The sequence below is a fragment of the Melopsittacus undulatus genome, chromosome 5 (genome assembly GCF_012275295.1).
Source record: "Melopsittacus undulatus isolate bMelUnd1 chromosome 5, bMelUnd1.mat.Z, whole genome shotgun sequence".
NCBI classification, from domain to species: domain Eukaryota; kingdom Metazoa; phylum Chordata; class Aves; order Psittaciformes; family Psittaculidae; genus Melopsittacus; species Melopsittacus undulatus.
Genome location: NC_047531.1, coordinates 51,589,257 through 51,607,559, shown reverse-complemented (window position 1 = coordinate 51,607,559; position 18,303 = coordinate 51,589,257). Strand labels below are relative to the sequence as shown.

The window sequence follows — 18,303 nt, the reverse complement described above, 5'->3', positions numbered from 1 at the left end:
AGAAGATGGATTCTCAGCAAAGGGCAACCTTAAAATTCACTACAAATATCACTCTAGAATATGTGCACAAAAAAACCTGTAGGACCAGATGTGTGCACATCACAGGAAAAAAAAAGGGCTCTACAAGACAAAATATTACCCAAGAGTCTAAAAGTTAAACTCTAGGGCAAAGGTACAAAAGAGATGGCAGAGTAAAGAGAAATAGCTTTCAAGCAACCAATGCAAGAGCAACAGTTAATTTGAATTCAGTGAGAGACAAAGACCACAGCCTGCAACCTGAGAAGTTCTGTGGCTTCACAAGGGGAAAAAAGAAATGCTAGTCATCTATTGACAGAGATTCTCAAGGCTCAATTAAATACAGCTACCACTGCACAGGTACAGTTTATGTGAGACCAAATGAGAGTAGAAATAGTTTTGAATTGATTACAGAGTAGAGGGTTCAGAAATAATGAAAAACAAAAAGTTTCTAAAAATTAGCTGCTTCTGGTTATTGGAAAGTATCCTGTGCAATCATTTTACATAGAGTTAAAGATGCATTCTGTGGCTGTACACTCTGGAGAACAATTTCTGCTGATAACCACTCTTCAGGACATTCTCACTGACATACTACTAAACAGCTGTATAATGAACAGCAGGTACCATTAGCACTATTTTCCACTGGATGTTAAACTGTGTAGCAAAGAACACTGTGTCAGATGTGATGCACCTATATAGCTCACAAAAATAACTGAAAATTTAAAAATCTGCATTGGGAAGCACAGTGACATAGGAGAAATAGGGAATTAATGGACTGAGTTAACAGTAACACCCACCAGGGGAGAAAGGCCAGCACTACTTTCTCATGATCTTGCTTATGTTCACGAGTTATTTCTGTCATGAACAATTCGTTAGTGTACAAGGATAAGTTTAGAAACTCAACTTTCTAATGAGACGAGCTGGAACCGGATGATCTAGTTAAGGTCCTTTCCAACCCTAAGCATTCTATGATTCTGTGAGACTGAGGTCTCTGAAAAATGTAACCAAACCTAAGCTGTCACACAAATTCTGCTGTGCAGGCAGTTCCCTTTAATCCAAGTTTAAGATGGCCATGGACTTGAAAAAAATATTTGCAACTCAAATTGTACATATGAAGTGAGAGGTACATTTAAAGATAATACCTTGAAAGATAATAGACTACTTAAAAATGCACTGCTGCTGCCTAACAGATAAATCACTTGAACTACAAGGGTAAATATAAACCTATGCTGCCAGTGTCCCAGGTTTTCTAGAAGTCAGAGCCATAGTTTAAGTACAATGCAAAGCCTAAGATAGTAAATTCTGCTGAGAAGCAGCAAAGGCCCCTGTAGACATGAACACAGAGACACCCCTTGTCTTGCACTTCATAGCAATACTGATTGAAGTGACTTCTTTTTCTTCTTTTTAATCTGGACTAAACCCAATGGACTAATGAAGCCAAGTTAAGTACACCTGACCCAGAGCAACAGGAAAGTATGATGACAAAACCAACAAGCTGCTATCACACTGATATGCAGTATCTGAGCAGAGGGGCACATATTTACTCTGCAGAATTCACGATAAGAGTCAGGTATTTGAAGCTGCATTATCACTTACACACAAAATCACTTCAAAATTGTAGAGAGGAAAAAATACTAAAAAATGTATTTTTGCAGTCTTGACAAACAGCAAGTACTCACGTTCAGCTATTTGCTGCACAGGAAAGCCCAGATAGAAGCTGAATTCCACCACAGACAAGTTTCTTAGCTGCTCACTGACTTCAGATCCATTTAGAAAACCATACCTATCTCGGATGGCAAAAACAATGCTCACAGGACCTTGCCGAAATGCTACCCCAGGCCTGCTCAGAGTTATATTCAGTATCTGAAAAGACAAGATTGAAGCAGGGTCAGCAAAATCACATCACTGGCATTTGAATTCCAATTTTTTTCCCTAATAACATTTCACATCAAAACAGAGGAACATCTGTTCTAGATTGATTCAGCTTGCTGAGTCTCAGATGAGGCAAAGTTACATGTGAAATGTTCTAAGTGTTATTCTTTAAGGTCAGTTATAATCCAGAATGATCTGAAAGATACAGTCCAGAAAATGACAAAAAAAAAAAACAAACAACCCACCTACAGAAACAGTCAGAAAAAAAAGTCTACCAATAAAGAAATACCAAACTGCATTGACCAGACGGGAAGAGACCATGGTAAAGAAACATTCTGATATGGATGTTTTCTTGGTCAAAACCTCCTGCACTGTGCATGCTTAGACCCTAATTCTGGTTAGAAGCCTGATTTTGGCACCCAAACCACAGTGGTTTTGGTGCCAAACTTTTTCTAGACAAACTTTTTCCAGAGAGTGAAGTGGTATTTAAAATCAAAGTTTGCTCAGTGGATAGTCCAAGAAATTGTTTTTCGTTCTCTGTCTTCAGTCTACCCAGTCACACTGTGTCATTAAGTGGCTCACTTCTGAGGACTTTGCTATAGGTACTATATTAAAATTACGTAACTATAATTAGCACTGCAGGTACTGTAAAGTTTATGCTATTTTTCCTTCCATTTTATTTTAGGGCATCACAGATGGGCATTTATGGTGCCAGTTAAATAACACAAGGATATTTTTACTTATTTTGGCATTACAACAACTCTAGATTAAATTTAAGAATTAAGACAGAAGAGAGAGTTGGTGTCATTAAGCTGAATTACCAGTTTTCCAGAGAGTTTTAACTTCTGCTATGTGATTAAGGGCCCAGCACATAAATTGTGTATTTTCATATATGTAGTTCCAATACCAGCTGCCATAGACATATACTGCTGTATTTCTAGACCTCGTAAGCAGCTAGCATGTTTGCTCATATAATAGCAGAGTGCATGTAACTCTTATATTCCCTAATACAATTCCCTGAGCAGCAATGAGACCTGAAAGTTATCTTCCAACAAAAACATTCTAACCACACCCTAACTCTGTAACAGTAAAACAGGATAGAAATTACTTTGATAAGAGTTGAAGCAGCCTTTATATGATAAACTATAAACCCTATTATATTCAGTAATGCTTTTGGATATGCAAGATTTATCAGTTTTTGAAAAAGCTCAAAACCAAAGGAAGATGTCCATATGATTTTGCAGGGGAGAAAAACCCTGACTTATGACAAATCCTCATAGTTCTCCATCATCTAGATGGCAACTGGTAAGCAATTAACACCTAAGTCACTTTACTGGCTGGATGAAATACAAGACAACCAAAGGTGAGAAGAAAGAAGGGACAGACAAAATGTGCTAATCTTACCTGCACAGTTAAATTGTAGAACTCCTGGTGCTTGCTCACCTCCATGAATGCCATCTTCAGCCCTTTCTCAATCCGCCGGCTAAAATTGCAGAACCCAACATCCACATTCCGAGGCACAAACTGAAGTACTGAAAGCAAAGGGTACACATTATTCCCATAGACGAGTACCTCCATGAGGGAGAACAAAATGAGCAAGAGAATCCACAGGGCTACGACTTTTTCATAGAATTCAACACATATTCAGTAAGACACTGGGTAAAAATACACTAGGAACATTTTGCGTTGGTGCAGTAAATTCTCTACTCATTAATATCTAATGCAGCAGTAATTAGATTACTGAAATATATTAGTGACAAAATACCCATTGTATCATTTAACATAAACATAATTTGAAACTTGACTCAAGCATTCTAAAGTAGTTAAGATTCACAACAGTAGAACACAGGTTTTGACTCAACCTTTCATACTTAGTAACAGGTGACCAAGTGTGAATCAATACAAAACTACTTCTCCTCTTCATGTCGATAAGAACTCACCTGTCTGAACTTGGAATCTGTTATCTGGCACAGTGAAAGAAGGATGCAATGAGAGGATCATGGGGGCCTCACCACGAAGAAGACTGCTGTTCACAAGCGCATTTATGACAGCTACTGCCGTGTAAACAAAAGGACCTGATGTCACCAGGAAAGCAAATTTGGGGGAAATCTTATAAACCTACCAAAAGAAAAAAAAAATTATCTTCAATGTGAAATTTAGCAACACTTTAAACCTACCTAGTTTCAAGCATTTCAAAGGCACATCATCAAGAGGCAGGAAAATGCAATTTTTCAAAGAAAAAGCAAAAGCACAAACACTCTGACAGTGCTGTGCCTTGCAGTCTCTGCTCCAGTGCATCAGAAAGGCAACTCCCCCATGCTAGCTGCACCTACTAGAATCTCTTCAGTACAACACACCAATCCCAACACCTCTTGATTTATCACATCCTGGCATAGTAGCACTCCCCCTCACTGGCATTCCCCTGGAGTACATAAGAGTTCCTGTACAATATTGCTACTTACTTACTGAACCACTTGCATAGAGTCTGCATACTGTATAGCAAATACATCCTATACCATTCACATGTGACATGCAAGGAGCAAAGCACACATAACCTGTGTTTTACGGATATAACTTCCATACTCAAGAATGCTTTCTTCCAGAGAATACTTCTATCTGCTCATTTCAGTGTAGTTAGTACAATTACAATTTTCCAGTTCATCTCCTGACTTTGAGTCATCTTAAAAACCCTGAGGAGCCTTAGTCATCATATAGAAGAAATGAGATTGTAATTTAAATATAAACCGTGGTGAATGTTTTCATGCAAACACTCTCATCCACCATTTCTCTTGTCACCTAAATAAGAACAAACTGAAGGCTTTTATTTATTTAAGTGCATTTCAGTGTCTTCTGTCCTTCAGAGAAACTCCCAATACCAAGAGGACCCATTTTCCCAGCATTCTTTTTCCCCTCTTTGGTTTTCTCCTCAGTTTGCTATATTTACCTAAGGCAGTCATGCTGAAATATTTTGATATGTCCCACATGATAGCCTCCCAAATAAATAAATGATCTAAACCAGAGACGTACAGGTTTTGACAAATGCGCACCTCTCAGATGAAGAGATGCTAGCACCTTGCAGGCTTTGTGCTGGTGAAGGGGTGTGTTAGATATCCTCAACTTGAGGATCAGGCTTACAGAAAAGCACAGTACTACTTAAACTGTTAACCACACGTCCCTTACTTGTATTCCTGCTACACTATAAAGTGACGGCAGTTGCTGTTCAGATGAGACAGCAAGCAGCTCTTTTTTTGTCCCCTAATAACCATGCATTTCAAAGACATTATCTTCACCAGAAGAAACTACCTCAGCAGCAGAAGCAAATAAGAAATAATCTATGCTGCTCATTATTCATGTCTTTCTTCTTAGTCCACAAATATATGCAACATCCAGCTTTTAATCTAAATTGACTTAGACCCATAGAACTCAAATTTGTTTGATATGAATAATAAGCACAGCTCTTTTCAATTTCTCTTATCTGAAATTTTATCCTTTTATCTTCGGATGAAATGATCTCTGCAGCTTCAGTTTGTCAGCTAGGAACAGCAGTTATAATAGGTAAGACACGCCAAAGGAAAGTTGCCTATTACTGCAAAGAACACTATTTAAAAGGCAAGAAAAAGAGGAATTAGAATTACAAATTTCAATTTGCTGGTGATTTCTAAAGCAATATATGCTGAGGAAGAGGGGCCTAGTATATTCAGCATGTACTCATACACTAGAGTTAGGTATTTCAGAGAGGAAAGCAAACCTCTGGTAACTAACTCAGCTGTCTCCATCTCTGACCTATTGCAAGTGCAGCATAGATACAATGAAAGCAGCCTACCCCCAAGCACCCCATGAAATTTTGCAGACTTTTTCATCTTCACAGCTAACAACAGTGTTTCCCTTTTGTCCTTGACTGCAGAAGAAAATAGAGAGCAGCTCCAGAAGAATGGAAATTAAAAAAAAAACCAAACCCCAAACCTTGAAAGTGTAATTCTGAGGTAGATAGATTTGAACCACTACAGGTAAAAACAACAGCTACTTCTGCTTGAGATACTGCAGGGTTGTCCAGAGTTAACTCTCTACAACCTAACTCACATGACAGAAATAATAGAGCTGTGCCAGGATGATGCTGTTTACAAGCTAATTCACAGAGAAGTTTGCAAAGCTATCTAGGATAGATGAGCATAGCTCATGACTCTTGATTCATGAATGAATAGCTCTTCTTGGCATAGCTCTAATGGTTCACAAACCCAGCCATCCATCCAGCCCTCTCTTAGAGGTTTCAGCTCTACTGCCAGGACAGTTAGATGCCAGCACATTAGTTAACCACCCATTAAACAAGCATAAATTTCTTATATTAAATAAGCACAAATTTCCTATCTTAACATTTTGGGCCAGAAAGCTGGAGAAGAACACAAAACTCCATGTGCACGTTGGAGCCATTCCCACAGCAAAAGCAAAAACCTTCATCAGGAACAGAGACCCTTACACCACCTCAGGCTGAACTATCCCTTCTCCAAAGCGTGCTGGCTAACCCAACTGCTGTTTCCAGGACACAGCCTTCCTCATCCAAAGCTAACTCCATGAAAGAATGCCTCTAGAGCAGAAAAAAGCCTTGAGTTACTAGAGGCTAGAAGAGTATTCAGGGAAAACATTAGTGTATGCTTACTCTGTCCCTTAGGATATTCCCTAAGCATTTGCTACTGATTATTGTCTGTTAATATATTAGATGAGATCCACCTTTGCTACAATCTAATCCATGCCTACACTCCATTGCATTATGCTGTGTAAACACCTGGCAGAAAGCATAAACAAATGATTTCCTCACCACCACCTTATTAAGCATCCTGTAAAGAGCCTGCAGAGAGCATTTAACATCCCAAAGATGGGCTACAAAGGCTCACATGTCTTAAAAATGAAACAAAGCTTCTGCTTCTGTGCACTTTAGGATCCTAAGGCAACAATTCTCTCACTGTTTTTTAAACACCTAAATGATACCAGACAGAATATCACAGCAATGAGTAGCAATGAAGCCAGAGCAAGTCCACAAGGTGGCATCTATGAAAGAAGTATTTAACTGCTTGACAATGAACTGAGCTGCTTACCTTGAAGGCAGAGGCGTACTAATCACAGAACCAACTACTTTGAAAAAGACCTTTAAGATCATCAAGTTCCAGGACTGCCAAGTCTCTCCCTAAACCATGTCTCTAAGGGCCTCATCTAATTTTGGATTACAGAAAGCAACAGGTTAAGGACAGGCCCCAAACCCTAAGCACATTAAATACAGCAAACAAAGTGTCTGAATTATACTTTATGCTGCATGATAAAATTTCCAAGCACAAATGAGGCTGGCAAAAAGCTTTTTCCTGTTGGCATGAACTTAATGGCACCAGGGGTCCTGGCAGTGAGTGACTGCCAACACTATTTTATTTCAGACCCCAGTGCAACGAATCTTAGTCAAGGGAACATTGTATAACAGACCTTAACCAAGTGTCATAAGGCTTATATTAGAAGAAGCTGACAAAAATTACTCTTATCCAAACAACAGGGTCTTATTCTTTTGCAGATGCTATACATTGAGACAAAATGGCAAGAGCTTTAAAAGTTTTGGTTATTCTCACTTTGCTGTAAGGAGATTTGCCAACAAAAAAATGACAAAAGATTTTTTTTATTAGGCAGGATTCAAGCCTCAACAACTCAGACTGTTTGAAATAATAAATAAGCAGAGACCAAAGTTTCAATCTTCAAATGATCCTCCGGTCAGTGATAAACTTATTTTGTATTTAAAGTGAGCTGCGGTTATATCCATAGTTGCGATGGATTTCATTTGAAAGCATACATTACTACAAAGTTAAATTTAATAGGACTGTCTGCTGTGATGCACTGCATCACACCCCGGGAACAACATCTGTGAGCTGTAATAGAAAACACAGTTAAAAAGCAGCTTAGAGAAGTGTACTGCTTTACCATAGCTTGCAAATGTACACAGGGTTCCTGGGTACTCTTGACTAACAAAAGTCAGATTTGGTTGATTAATTAATTTTACCAATATAGACAAGTTGTACATTACATCATCACTCGACATACTGATACTACAGACAGCTTTTTAAAAATAACAGGTTTGTCGGTACTCCACTGTTACAGATGAAGACATTTGGTAGCAATTACTTTTAGCGTAAAATCCATACCCAAGGCATCACAAAGAACAGAAATTATAGCAGCATTCTAGCATAAAATAAGCATAAAAGACTCCACAGAGATGTTTTCTCCTTTTGATAAAAAAAAAAAGAATCCACAAAGAAAGAAGCTAGGCCAACTGCATTATTTATAAAAACAGTTGCTTCTGAAAAGCCTTTGGGCCAAAACAACCTATTGAGAGCTTTACAAGGCAATAGTGGGCATGAAAGGAAGGAATTTAAAGGGCAAAAACATAAAGAAGCAAGATATCAAGTGTTTGCTCCAATCGGTCTTCAAATATTTAGGAATAGATTTTGTCTCACTGCTGGTAGTATTAAGAGAGTAAGCACTTCCATATTACTGAGCTGTATAAGGTCACTGAAAATTAGTTCTATCATCATGAACTTTTGGCTTCTACTTGACTATGCCAGTTTGCACAACCTGAAGATAGAATTCACAAACCAGAAGAAAAATATCTTCTTTAAAACAAACAAACAAACAACAACAAAACAAAAAACAACTAAAAAGCTTATGGGCAGGTATTGCTAAAAGGACCTAAACTACACCAGTTTATAATGGTACCTCCCTGTGGCTGAAGTTTGGCAGAAATTCCTAACACTCCTATCTTGACTGAGTAGTACAGAGGTATATTCTCAAACATCAGACAGGAGCTGTTTAATTACTGAGCGCAGTGATTACGGCAGGAGCTGTCAAAACACTCTTTCCGCACACACATTGGCAAGCAGAAGTTAAAAGCACCAAGGAATTCTGTGCATGGGGAAACTCGAGTTATGTTCAATATTGAAACTGCTACTTGAGTTAACTTCATGAGGAAAATGAGAACACAGACTCAAAAAAGTAAAATAATGGGGTGTTGGACTATCACAACTGACTAAATGCAGACATTAAAAACTGCAAGTGCAGCTGAACCTGCACCTATACCAGTCATTTTATTTCATTCTGTCCCCAGTGTTGAAGTATCTGATTATACAACAAAGGCACATCCAAACTACCTCTACAGTCTTGTCTTCTCACTTGTTTGAGACAAGTGATGGACTTAGGAGTCCTGGGACTTGATGACTTTAAAGATCTTTTCCAACCTAGTTGATTCTATGATTAGTACACCTCTGCCTCATCTCAACCAGACACTCACTTTGCAGAAATAACAAAAATACTATTCAAAGATGATTCCCTGAACATCAAAGCAGAGGAAGCTTTCAGAAAAAAACAAGAGCACAGAAATTCTTAGCCCTGTGAGTGGGGGAAGACCAGGAGCCTATCTGAAGGGTTAAAAATAGCATTTTACTATTGCACACCTGATTTTGCTTCACCTGCTGCCCCCCCTTCCCACCCTTTTCATCTGCTAAATCTTGCATTTGGGATTCTACCACTTCCCCTGCAAGTACTGATGTCCTCACAATATAAAACAGCACAGGCTGTACAGGTTTTGTTTTAAGTGCCAACCATACAACCAGCTAGCAGAAGAATCGAAACTTTTAACAGGTATTTCAAAGGGTAAAAGCTTTTCAGTTCAGTTTCAGTTCACCAGGCCAAGGAGGTGAGCAGCAGAGACTGGGCACTGCTTGCTCACCCCTGGCAAAACCAAGAAAGATCTGCCCTAGAAAACTGTGACATTCTAAAAGTAAAAAAGCTGATGTCATATTCGCATTGAAAAAAACAACAAAAACCCAAACCCAAACAAAACCCAAAACATGGCTATCATTTAAGTTAGAATAAACCTCTGATATAGTATCCCATGGGCTATTTTTAAATCACTGTTTTAGCCTGTGAACTAAAGCCACTATTACATTATACTGACCAAACAGTACTTGCACAAACTTTATATCACTTACCTCTAGCTCTACTGATCTCCTGAACTGAACTCTGAGCACTTCTTTGATGGATTCACTGACATTCTGTAGAACAGCTCTTCGTGCCAGCACTGGAAATTAATGTCAGTCAGTAAATACGTTTTAGCTTCAACTCTTGGGCTTTGGTTCAAAGCTGCATTTTCAATTGTGCAATGCATGGAAAAGCAGGCAATGAGACCAACCCCATCAAACGGGTGAGACAATGGACAAGGAAAAAGGTAAAGGTGTGGCTGTACTCTAAAAAGCGACTGCACATACAGTTTAAGGAACCCCAGCTTTATTTTCTCTCTCATTTTAGTTTTTCATATCTGGTGCCTTGAGCATTATAGTAAAAGAATCTTTTAAACAGCCACTGAGGCATTCAAGTTGGATCTGAAAGTTGCCTCACATTTGAGTGTGACCTGTGCATAATGAGCCTGTTGTCATAACACAGTTAAAAATTTTGTAGGCAATTCATGGAATGCAGATGAGGACAAAAAAAAGCCACAGAAAATACACATCTATCTTTCTCGTAAATAAAAAGTAAACAAGCATGACATTAATTACTGAAAGGCATATCCACCAAGTAAGAAATCACTTTAAAAACCCCACATCCCTGTGGACGCCATGTCTGTCACAGTAACACTTAAGATTGTGACTGCGGTCAAAGAAACAACTGAATGATGTGTTGTCATCCTGCATTCACTTCAAACCAGTAGCTTGCCTACAAAACTACTCAAATTACATGTTAAAAAAACGATCAACTTCCTCATCACGGCACAGCCAGCTCACCTTCATATCTGGAAGCTGAGATTATGCTTGTTCTGATTTACATATTACAAATAAATTTTAAAGGCAAAACGTGTTGCACTTTTGCAGCTGCCCTGGATTAGTTTGCTGGTGTTGTTTTGTTAACAAGTTAGGAAGAGGTAGGAAAACACCAAAAAAGCAAACACAGATGTCAAGACAATCAGTTTTAAAACACACTAATGTCACTTTTTCTGGTTACAAACACATGAAATCCAACTGAAATAAGTACAGGAGAAAGAGGGGAAATATAAATATAAGCTAGTACGGTAAAATTATAAAAATGGTTACAAACCCCAAACATTTTTTAAACCAACCCTCCTCTTTCATATTACAACATTACCTCACATGCAGGTTGTTTTTACAAACAGCAGCATCAACTGAAAGGAGAAACTTACTCAGTCAGAACATTTAATAATTTGGCAAAACATCACCATGACAGCAACATTCATTTACAACCCATGAAATGATGAAGCAGCCTCTAATTCACCAGACTTGTATATATGCATCAGCAATAGGCAAGTTCATTCTCTGTGCAGTGTAACGGCACATAACTCACCATCACAACAGGCTTTGCTCAAATGAATTCTATTGTTTTCAAGAATAAATGATACAGCACCACTTTTACACCTGTTAGTCTAAATTTATGTCATATTTCTTTGAAAGGTTCTCTTAGTTAATTCATTATCTACAATTTAACTAGAGGGTCCTATTACAGTGGCTTCTGGAAAACAAAATAGAAATATTAGAAGCATCTCACCTGCAGTAACTAAATAAGCATCAGGAACTGTGATGTCGCAGACATATGGTTGCTTGGTAGTGCTCATTGCAGAGGTTATGATCACAGGTTCAGATGGAGTAGTAGTCACCAGAGGGGTGGAGGTGAACATCGGCAAGCTGCCAGCCGCAGTCGTGCTGTGGCTGTCCACAGCACTGGTAGCTGTGGTTGTGGGGACAGTTGTGGACGCAGCTGATGCATCAGTACCAGAAGTTACACTGCTTTCTGATGGAACTTCATATCCAGTGGCAGGGCTAGAAGTTGGAGGAAACTGGGTGGGAGCAAATGATGTGGTCACTGAGAGAGATGCTGTGGGAAGGGGCATCACGCTGATGATGTCAGCCCCTGACGTCAAGTTGTCAAGGTCTACAGGAGGAAGGGCTGTGTGGGCACTGCCCTTGCTGCGAGATGTTAAAAGCAGTGTGGGGCTAACTGTAGCACCAATATCCTCATCAGAAGCCAGAGCAGTTGAGAGCGGAGATGAAGATACACTTAAGACAGGAGTTGTTAGAAAGGTAGTAAACAGAGATATCAGATCTGTTTCATTGAGCAAGATGCTGCTCATAACAGACTGGGTGCTGGAAGTAGGCAACACCAGGGTAGGAACCACAGAGTGAGAGGTGGAGAGTGAAGGCTCCAGCTGAGAGGTAGCTCCTGTAACAGCTGAGGTAAACACAATTTCAGAGCCTGCTGGCAATACTGAGGATGCTTCCAGAAACACTGACATCTCAGAGTGAAAATCTGATGATGGTGTTATTTCAGGAACATGTGCACCTGGAAGAGAGGATGTATCTGAATACAAGTATGATGTTTGGCTGAGAGGGAATTTAGAAACCTCAGTGTCAGTGGCAGAGCTGACAATGGTAGCAAAGTCCCAGCTGGAAACATCCTCGGAAAATACTGATGTTCCAATCCACGAGGTCTGAGGTAAGAGTGTTGACAAATCACTTTCCATAACAGAGTAAGAACTTAGCATGGCCGATGACAGAGACAAGTAGCTAGGTTCAATAAGAAATGGTGTCGATAAAAGACTGGATGAGAAATCCAAAATATTTAAAGACGGTTCCTCCCTTGTAGATGTCTTCTCAAGCAAGACAGATTCTGATGACATTAATTCTGGCAACTCCAGCGAAGTTGTATACCTGACCTCAAATGATGCTACTGGCTCACTCTGAACGAAGGTGGAGTCAAACAGAATGGTGGTGGCACCAGGAAGTTCTGTGTGAGTGCTTGGTGTCAATGAAACTGTTTCCAGAATAGGGGGGGAAAACTGGGCAGAGATGCTCAGTGATGTTCCTTCAGGATGCTGATGGTAGGAAGAAGAAATTGTTATAGGTGTCCCAGTGTTAAGGACAGTGTCCACAGTGCTTAACAAAAACAGGCTTGAATCAGGGATTTCTGCAAATCTTGAAGAAAATGAAACAACTGGTCTTGATGGAAAAGAAGTATCAAAAGTCTCAGGTGTAGGCTCCTCTAATTCATACCCGTCGGTAATTATAGTTGTAAACGGAGTTATGCCTTGTACTTCAGAGGCTTTGATGGACAAAGTTTCAACATAATCACCTGAGCCCACGTCTTGTTCTGGGGAAAAGCCTGCTTCGGGCAGAAGTGAAACTGAGTCACAATACAAACAAGAACTGTATGATCTTGTGAAAGGCACTGGACTCATGAGCTCACTGGTAAGCTCTGATTGACTTGGTATTTCTGAACCAGCAGGCAAATTTGGTGCTGTACTGGAGGATTCATGTGTAAACAGGTTGGCATTAAGAACTCTATTAGAGTTCATGGAAATGACAGCTGAGTGAAGTGGGAAAGATGCAAGTGGAAGACTAATAGAAAACAAAGCAGGCTCAGCACTGGCTACTGAAGACAGTGTGGCCCAGGGAATGCTTGGAAAAGGGTAGGTCCTTAGACTGAGAGTTTCTGCTGCCCTGCTACTCACATCAACATAATTGTCATCATGCAGGTCTGCACTTTGTGCTGTGGCATTTGGGGTCACCAGGCTAGTTTCACCCAGCAGCTTGAGATGAAAAGGTGATGCTTCTGAAGTAGCCCCAAAAGGCAAAGCTGTTAAACTTGCATTTATGTTTTCCTGTGCTGCAACTCCCACCTCTGAAAGAATGGAAGTGAAATAAATAGCTGTATTTGGAGGGTACAACTGCAAGTCTCTGCCTGGTGTTAGCATTTCACTATCTTGTACAAAAGACTTTGATTCTGTAGGAGCATTAGTGTGATAAGGGACTGTGCTCAACGGAGTCTTCTGCTGTGCTGTTTTTAAGATGTCATATGGTGAAAAAAGGACAGATGATGAAGGTGTTAGCAAAGCAGTTTCTAACATTTCTCTCGGTGGCTCTACTGTATTAACTGAATGATGATCTGTTAAAACTACAAAAGACTTCAGTGGAGGAGTCCACTGTGCCTTTGGAAATGAACTAATAAACTCATCGTCACTTAAGAAAGCCTCATTGCTTGTTACAGAGCCATCTACCAATGGTATACTTCTCCCTTCTGACATTCTGACCGTTTCTTCTTGGTTAAATAAAGTCACACCAAAAGGAGTGGTAATTGATGATAAAACTGTTTGAAAGAAATTACTTTCTTGGGACTCCAAAGTACTTTTTGCTAAGGCCATTCGTGTCCTGCTGCCTGATATGCTTTCATGCAACTTTGAGTCCACTGAGAAAAAGGAAAAATTTCGCTGCTCCAAGGATCTCTCATCTAAATGAAGAGGGAAAGAAGAAAAAAAACCACCAGATTAGCACAAGTAGTAAGATTACAATGAGAGATTCTCACATACAATATTTATAGAGATAACCATCCAGAATTCAAAGGCTACGGAAAACCTCCCAGTAAAAGAAACACCTACATGCGCAAGTCAGCACAAACAGTAAGATTCTCTGTGAAACTCCATTCCCTGGAAATGCACAGACAACACAAGCTCCTTTCACTCTGCAGCTACTCATCTCTCTACAACAGCACTTCAGTGAGGACCACAGGACAGAAAGTAGCTCCCTGTGTGAGGCTACAGCTAATGGCAGCTAATGGTGTCACAAAGTAAACAAGAAGGGTAACAGGGAATAATTCAGGATAAAAATTTGCCTATCTTTAAGCCTTCTGCTTTCCTTTAGCATCACTTCATTTCCTGTGTTTTATTACTTCTTAGTGTTAGGCTAACTAGCAGATCAGCTATATTTCAAGGACCAGATCCTCCCTCTCAAATCAGAAATGAGTGACACGTGAGAGACGAAGAGGAGTTCACTTTACATAAGGCAAATGTGGACCTGATATCACTCATGAGAATTTCCTAAGTAACATGTTCAGTAACTACGCTTGTATTCCCAGCCATCCATTCAACTTCTAGTCTTTCGGCAGTTAGTGACAAATTGCTTCAGTACATAACTGCTATCTTTATTCACAACCTGCTGTGGGAGTACCTTATTTAGGGGCCACCTGTACTAAAGCATTTACTGCTCCAGTCTACAGAATCCAATTAGTAATAGCTGGGTTCAAACACAAAGCAGAAAAAGAATTCACCAGATATTTTCATAAAATATGCGTAAAAATCATACATGAATGTAATTTGCATAACTTGACTATAATTCAAGTCTCCTCCTACTCCACTCTTGTTTGACCACCTGCCTTATATTGTGTTCAGCTCTGGGGCTCCCAACACAAAAGGGATGTGGACCTGCTCAAGTGAGCACAGAGGAGGCCACGGATATGCTCTGAGGGCTGTAGCACTTCTCCTATGAAGAGACGCTGAGAGAGTTGGGCTTGTTCAGCCTGAAGAAGAGAAGGCTCAGGGGAGATCTTAGAGCAGCTTCTAGTACCTAAAGGGGGCCTACAAGAAATCTCAAGAGGGCAGAACAAGGGATAATGGGCTTAAACTGAAAGAGGGAGATTTAGATAAGGTATTATGAAGAAATTCTTCCGTGTGAGGGTGCTGAGGCACTGGCACAGGTTGCCCAGAGAAGTTGTGGCTGCCCCATCCCTGGTAGTGTTCAAGGCCAGGCTGGATGGGGCTTGGAGCAACCTGGTCTAGTGGGAGGTGTCCCTGTCTGTGGCAGGGGGGTTGGACCTTTAATGTCCCTTCCAACACAAACCATTCTGTGACTCTATGATTCTAATTATTCCTCTCTCACAAAAGTGTTCTTGGGTTACAGAGAAGTTCTGTTTATTAGCTTTTCCAAACATGGATGTATTTTGCAAAGAAAAGGTGGATTATTGTTTGAGTACTTTTCTGAAATGTCAAGACTGAATTAATAACCTTCAGAGCTGAATATTACGGGAATATTAGAAAACTGCCTCAGGATATTTTTCAAGAATACACACAAAGGCTTCATCCTTAAATTATCTATCCTACCTGATTATCCTGCTTTCACATGGAAATATCCATACAGTATTCCTGGAACCTACGAGCAATGTACATTAAAAAGGCTGGGGGGGGTGGGGGGGGGGGGAATCCTGTCCAGTTAAACTGTTAGGGATGAGTTTAAAATCAAACCATACACACTATGAAGTGCCAGACAGTGACACAGCACACTGCTCAACTATAACTACATTTGTGACCCTTTAGAGGATACCTTGAACTCAGTAACCCATGCTAGGTCCTGCAGGAATAGCTCACCTATCTGTTAACACAGTGTTGTCAGTCTAACAACACTTTCCAAGGGTGATAAACTGCTGTACTCAACCCCTCCTCCCCGGTCTGTTTGCTGAGTTCTTTGACACAACTTTTCAAGATCTGAAATACCAAATTGATAAACTTTGAAGCTGAAAAGCACTATTACAAGTATTAATGCACAGAGTTAATATCACTGTAGCACTAACTGCAGCTAATTAAATACAAATGCTGTGATACTATACATTATTTTACAGATTCCATGAACAATGTTTTGCAGCACAGCAGATGCTATTCTCTCAAATACTCCAAATCAACTTCCCCCCCTTAAACTCACTGTAGGCACCGCCAACATTAAGGTGCTTAGTTGTTGTGCAATGATAAAATATACTGACTTACAATGCTTTCAGAGAGAAAAGGGAAAAAAGGAGGAGGGAGGGAAAGGGTGGGGTGAAAGAAGGAGGGGGGAAAGTACACTCCTGTAAAAGCTATGAAAGAAAAATACACAAGCCTATCCTTGACTTCTTCCACAGAAGTCAGCTATTTGAACATGGCACAGTGCAGCCACTTTAATTTAGGCTTTCAGTCTTTATTTTAATCTTTGTGAGATTCTGAATAAGCAGGGAGTTACTAAAGGAAAAGACTCCCAAGGCTATGAAACAAATACTGTCAGAACGAATCATTTCTTCCCCCATGCACAATTTTCCTTTTAGCCAGCTCTGTGTACCTTGGTCACACTTTGGATTCCTAGCACTTGCTTACAGTGAATTCTACAGGCAAACATGCTAACAGATAGAAATTGTTCTTGTTCATCACAGCTTCATGTTGTAAATCCCTGTGGCAGTAACATAAGACAGCTGTGCTAGTTTCAACATAGTAGGCATGGTAAACGTGAAATTGCTACACATGATAGTTAATAAGACCAGCAAAGGTGAATACATACTGATTAATAACTGCACTTTTGATCATGTATCTCCAAAAATTTTTGACCCAAAGCTAGAGGTGCTTCCAAAACCAAACCAGTTTCATTGTCTGTTCATGCCTATGCCATGTATCATCAATTTTCTTTCACCCATAGAGATCGTGCCCTTTATCTTTGTTCAATAGGATAGGGAAGCTGTCACAAGGCCAGATCCTGCTGGAAGTGACTTCATGGCAAAAAGATCTTCTGAAAAGTCACCTGCACCACCAGAAGTTGTCCAATAGACATGCATAAGAGGCAAGGCCAATATGGGCTAGTATTTATTTCCTTGAAAGACATAAATAGTAAATAACAATTTTATCACACACCTGTGCCTCCTAATGTAAAGTCTTGCTACTGACACCACAGAGGAAAGAATGCAGCTTCCAAAAAAGATTAGGTTTTGTTTTAAGAAAAACACACCCCATCTTGAAAAGCTTTCAGGCTACAAGACAAGGTAACAGCAGTTGGTTGAGTAAGTGGACTGGGGAAAATTCACTTGTGATCTAGGATTCTGAAACAACTCATCAGCAAGTTCATGAGCTGCTTTTCTGTGCTCTTTGCTTTGCTTAGCATTTTAGAAGCAGGGAGCATTAGTGACATGCCATTAATAATACAATTTATCATTTTCTGTCACCTCCAGAACAACAGTGTACTACTTCAATACTGCCTGTTAGAACTTTGTGTGCCTCTCATAGAGAGCAGATGGGATACACAGCAGATGTGCCTCAGAGCAGCCGGACAGCCCACAAAGAGGAAGGAAAAGCAAAGGAAAAAGGGAAGGAGGTGAAGGAACACCACGGTATGACAATCACACCCTCACCACACAGAGCAGCTGATCTGGCTATACCGTGGGACAAAGAAAGCAGACAGATTGCACATGTTCTGGTGTATCTCAACATCATGACTACACAAAGCTATTGATGAATATCAATGCTGACTTTTTTGTCTGCACAGCTGCTGGGTGACAGTTTTGCCATCCAGCAACTGCACTGCCATTGAGGTCAGCAACGGCGACAGGCTGACAATCAGACAAGCCAAACTGCACCAAGCCGATAACATTATGAGAAAGAACAGTTAGCTTAGGAAGCAAAGCTGTGATCCCAAGCTACTGCAAAGGGGAGGAAAGGAGAGCACTCGTGGCTGGGGCCACAGAAGGCACAGATGGCACAAATACAATGCCTCAGCTCAGACAACTTTCGGACACAGGAAGAATGACAGCATAGGAAATGCTCTG

General features: G+C 40.1%; 1 protein-coding gene across 4 annotated transcripts in view; it reads right to left on the bottom strand.

Moving 5' to 3' along the window:
* KIAA1549 (KIAA1549 ortholog) overlaps positions 1 to 18,303 on the bottom strand; it is a 144,752-nt gene that overhangs the window by 61,310 nt on the left and 65,139 nt on the right. For all 4 annotated transcript variants that reach the window (XM_034062837.1, XM_034062838.1, XM_034062835.1 and 1 more), the window contains exons 2-6: positions 11,467 to 14,202; positions 9,903 to 9,991; positions 3,828 to 4,005; positions 3,292 to 3,419; positions 1,695 to 1,878 (exon numbers count right to left, since the gene is read on the bottom strand). In XM_034062837.1, coding sequence (XP_033918728.1) covers positions 1,695 to 1,878; positions 3,292 to 3,419; positions 3,828 to 4,005; positions 9,903 to 9,991; positions 11,467 to 14,202 — 3,315 coding nt within the window. The remainder of the gene's footprint in view (positions 1 to 1,694; positions 1,879 to 3,291; positions 3,420 to 3,827; positions 4,006 to 9,902; positions 9,992 to 11,466; positions 14,203 to 18,303) is intronic.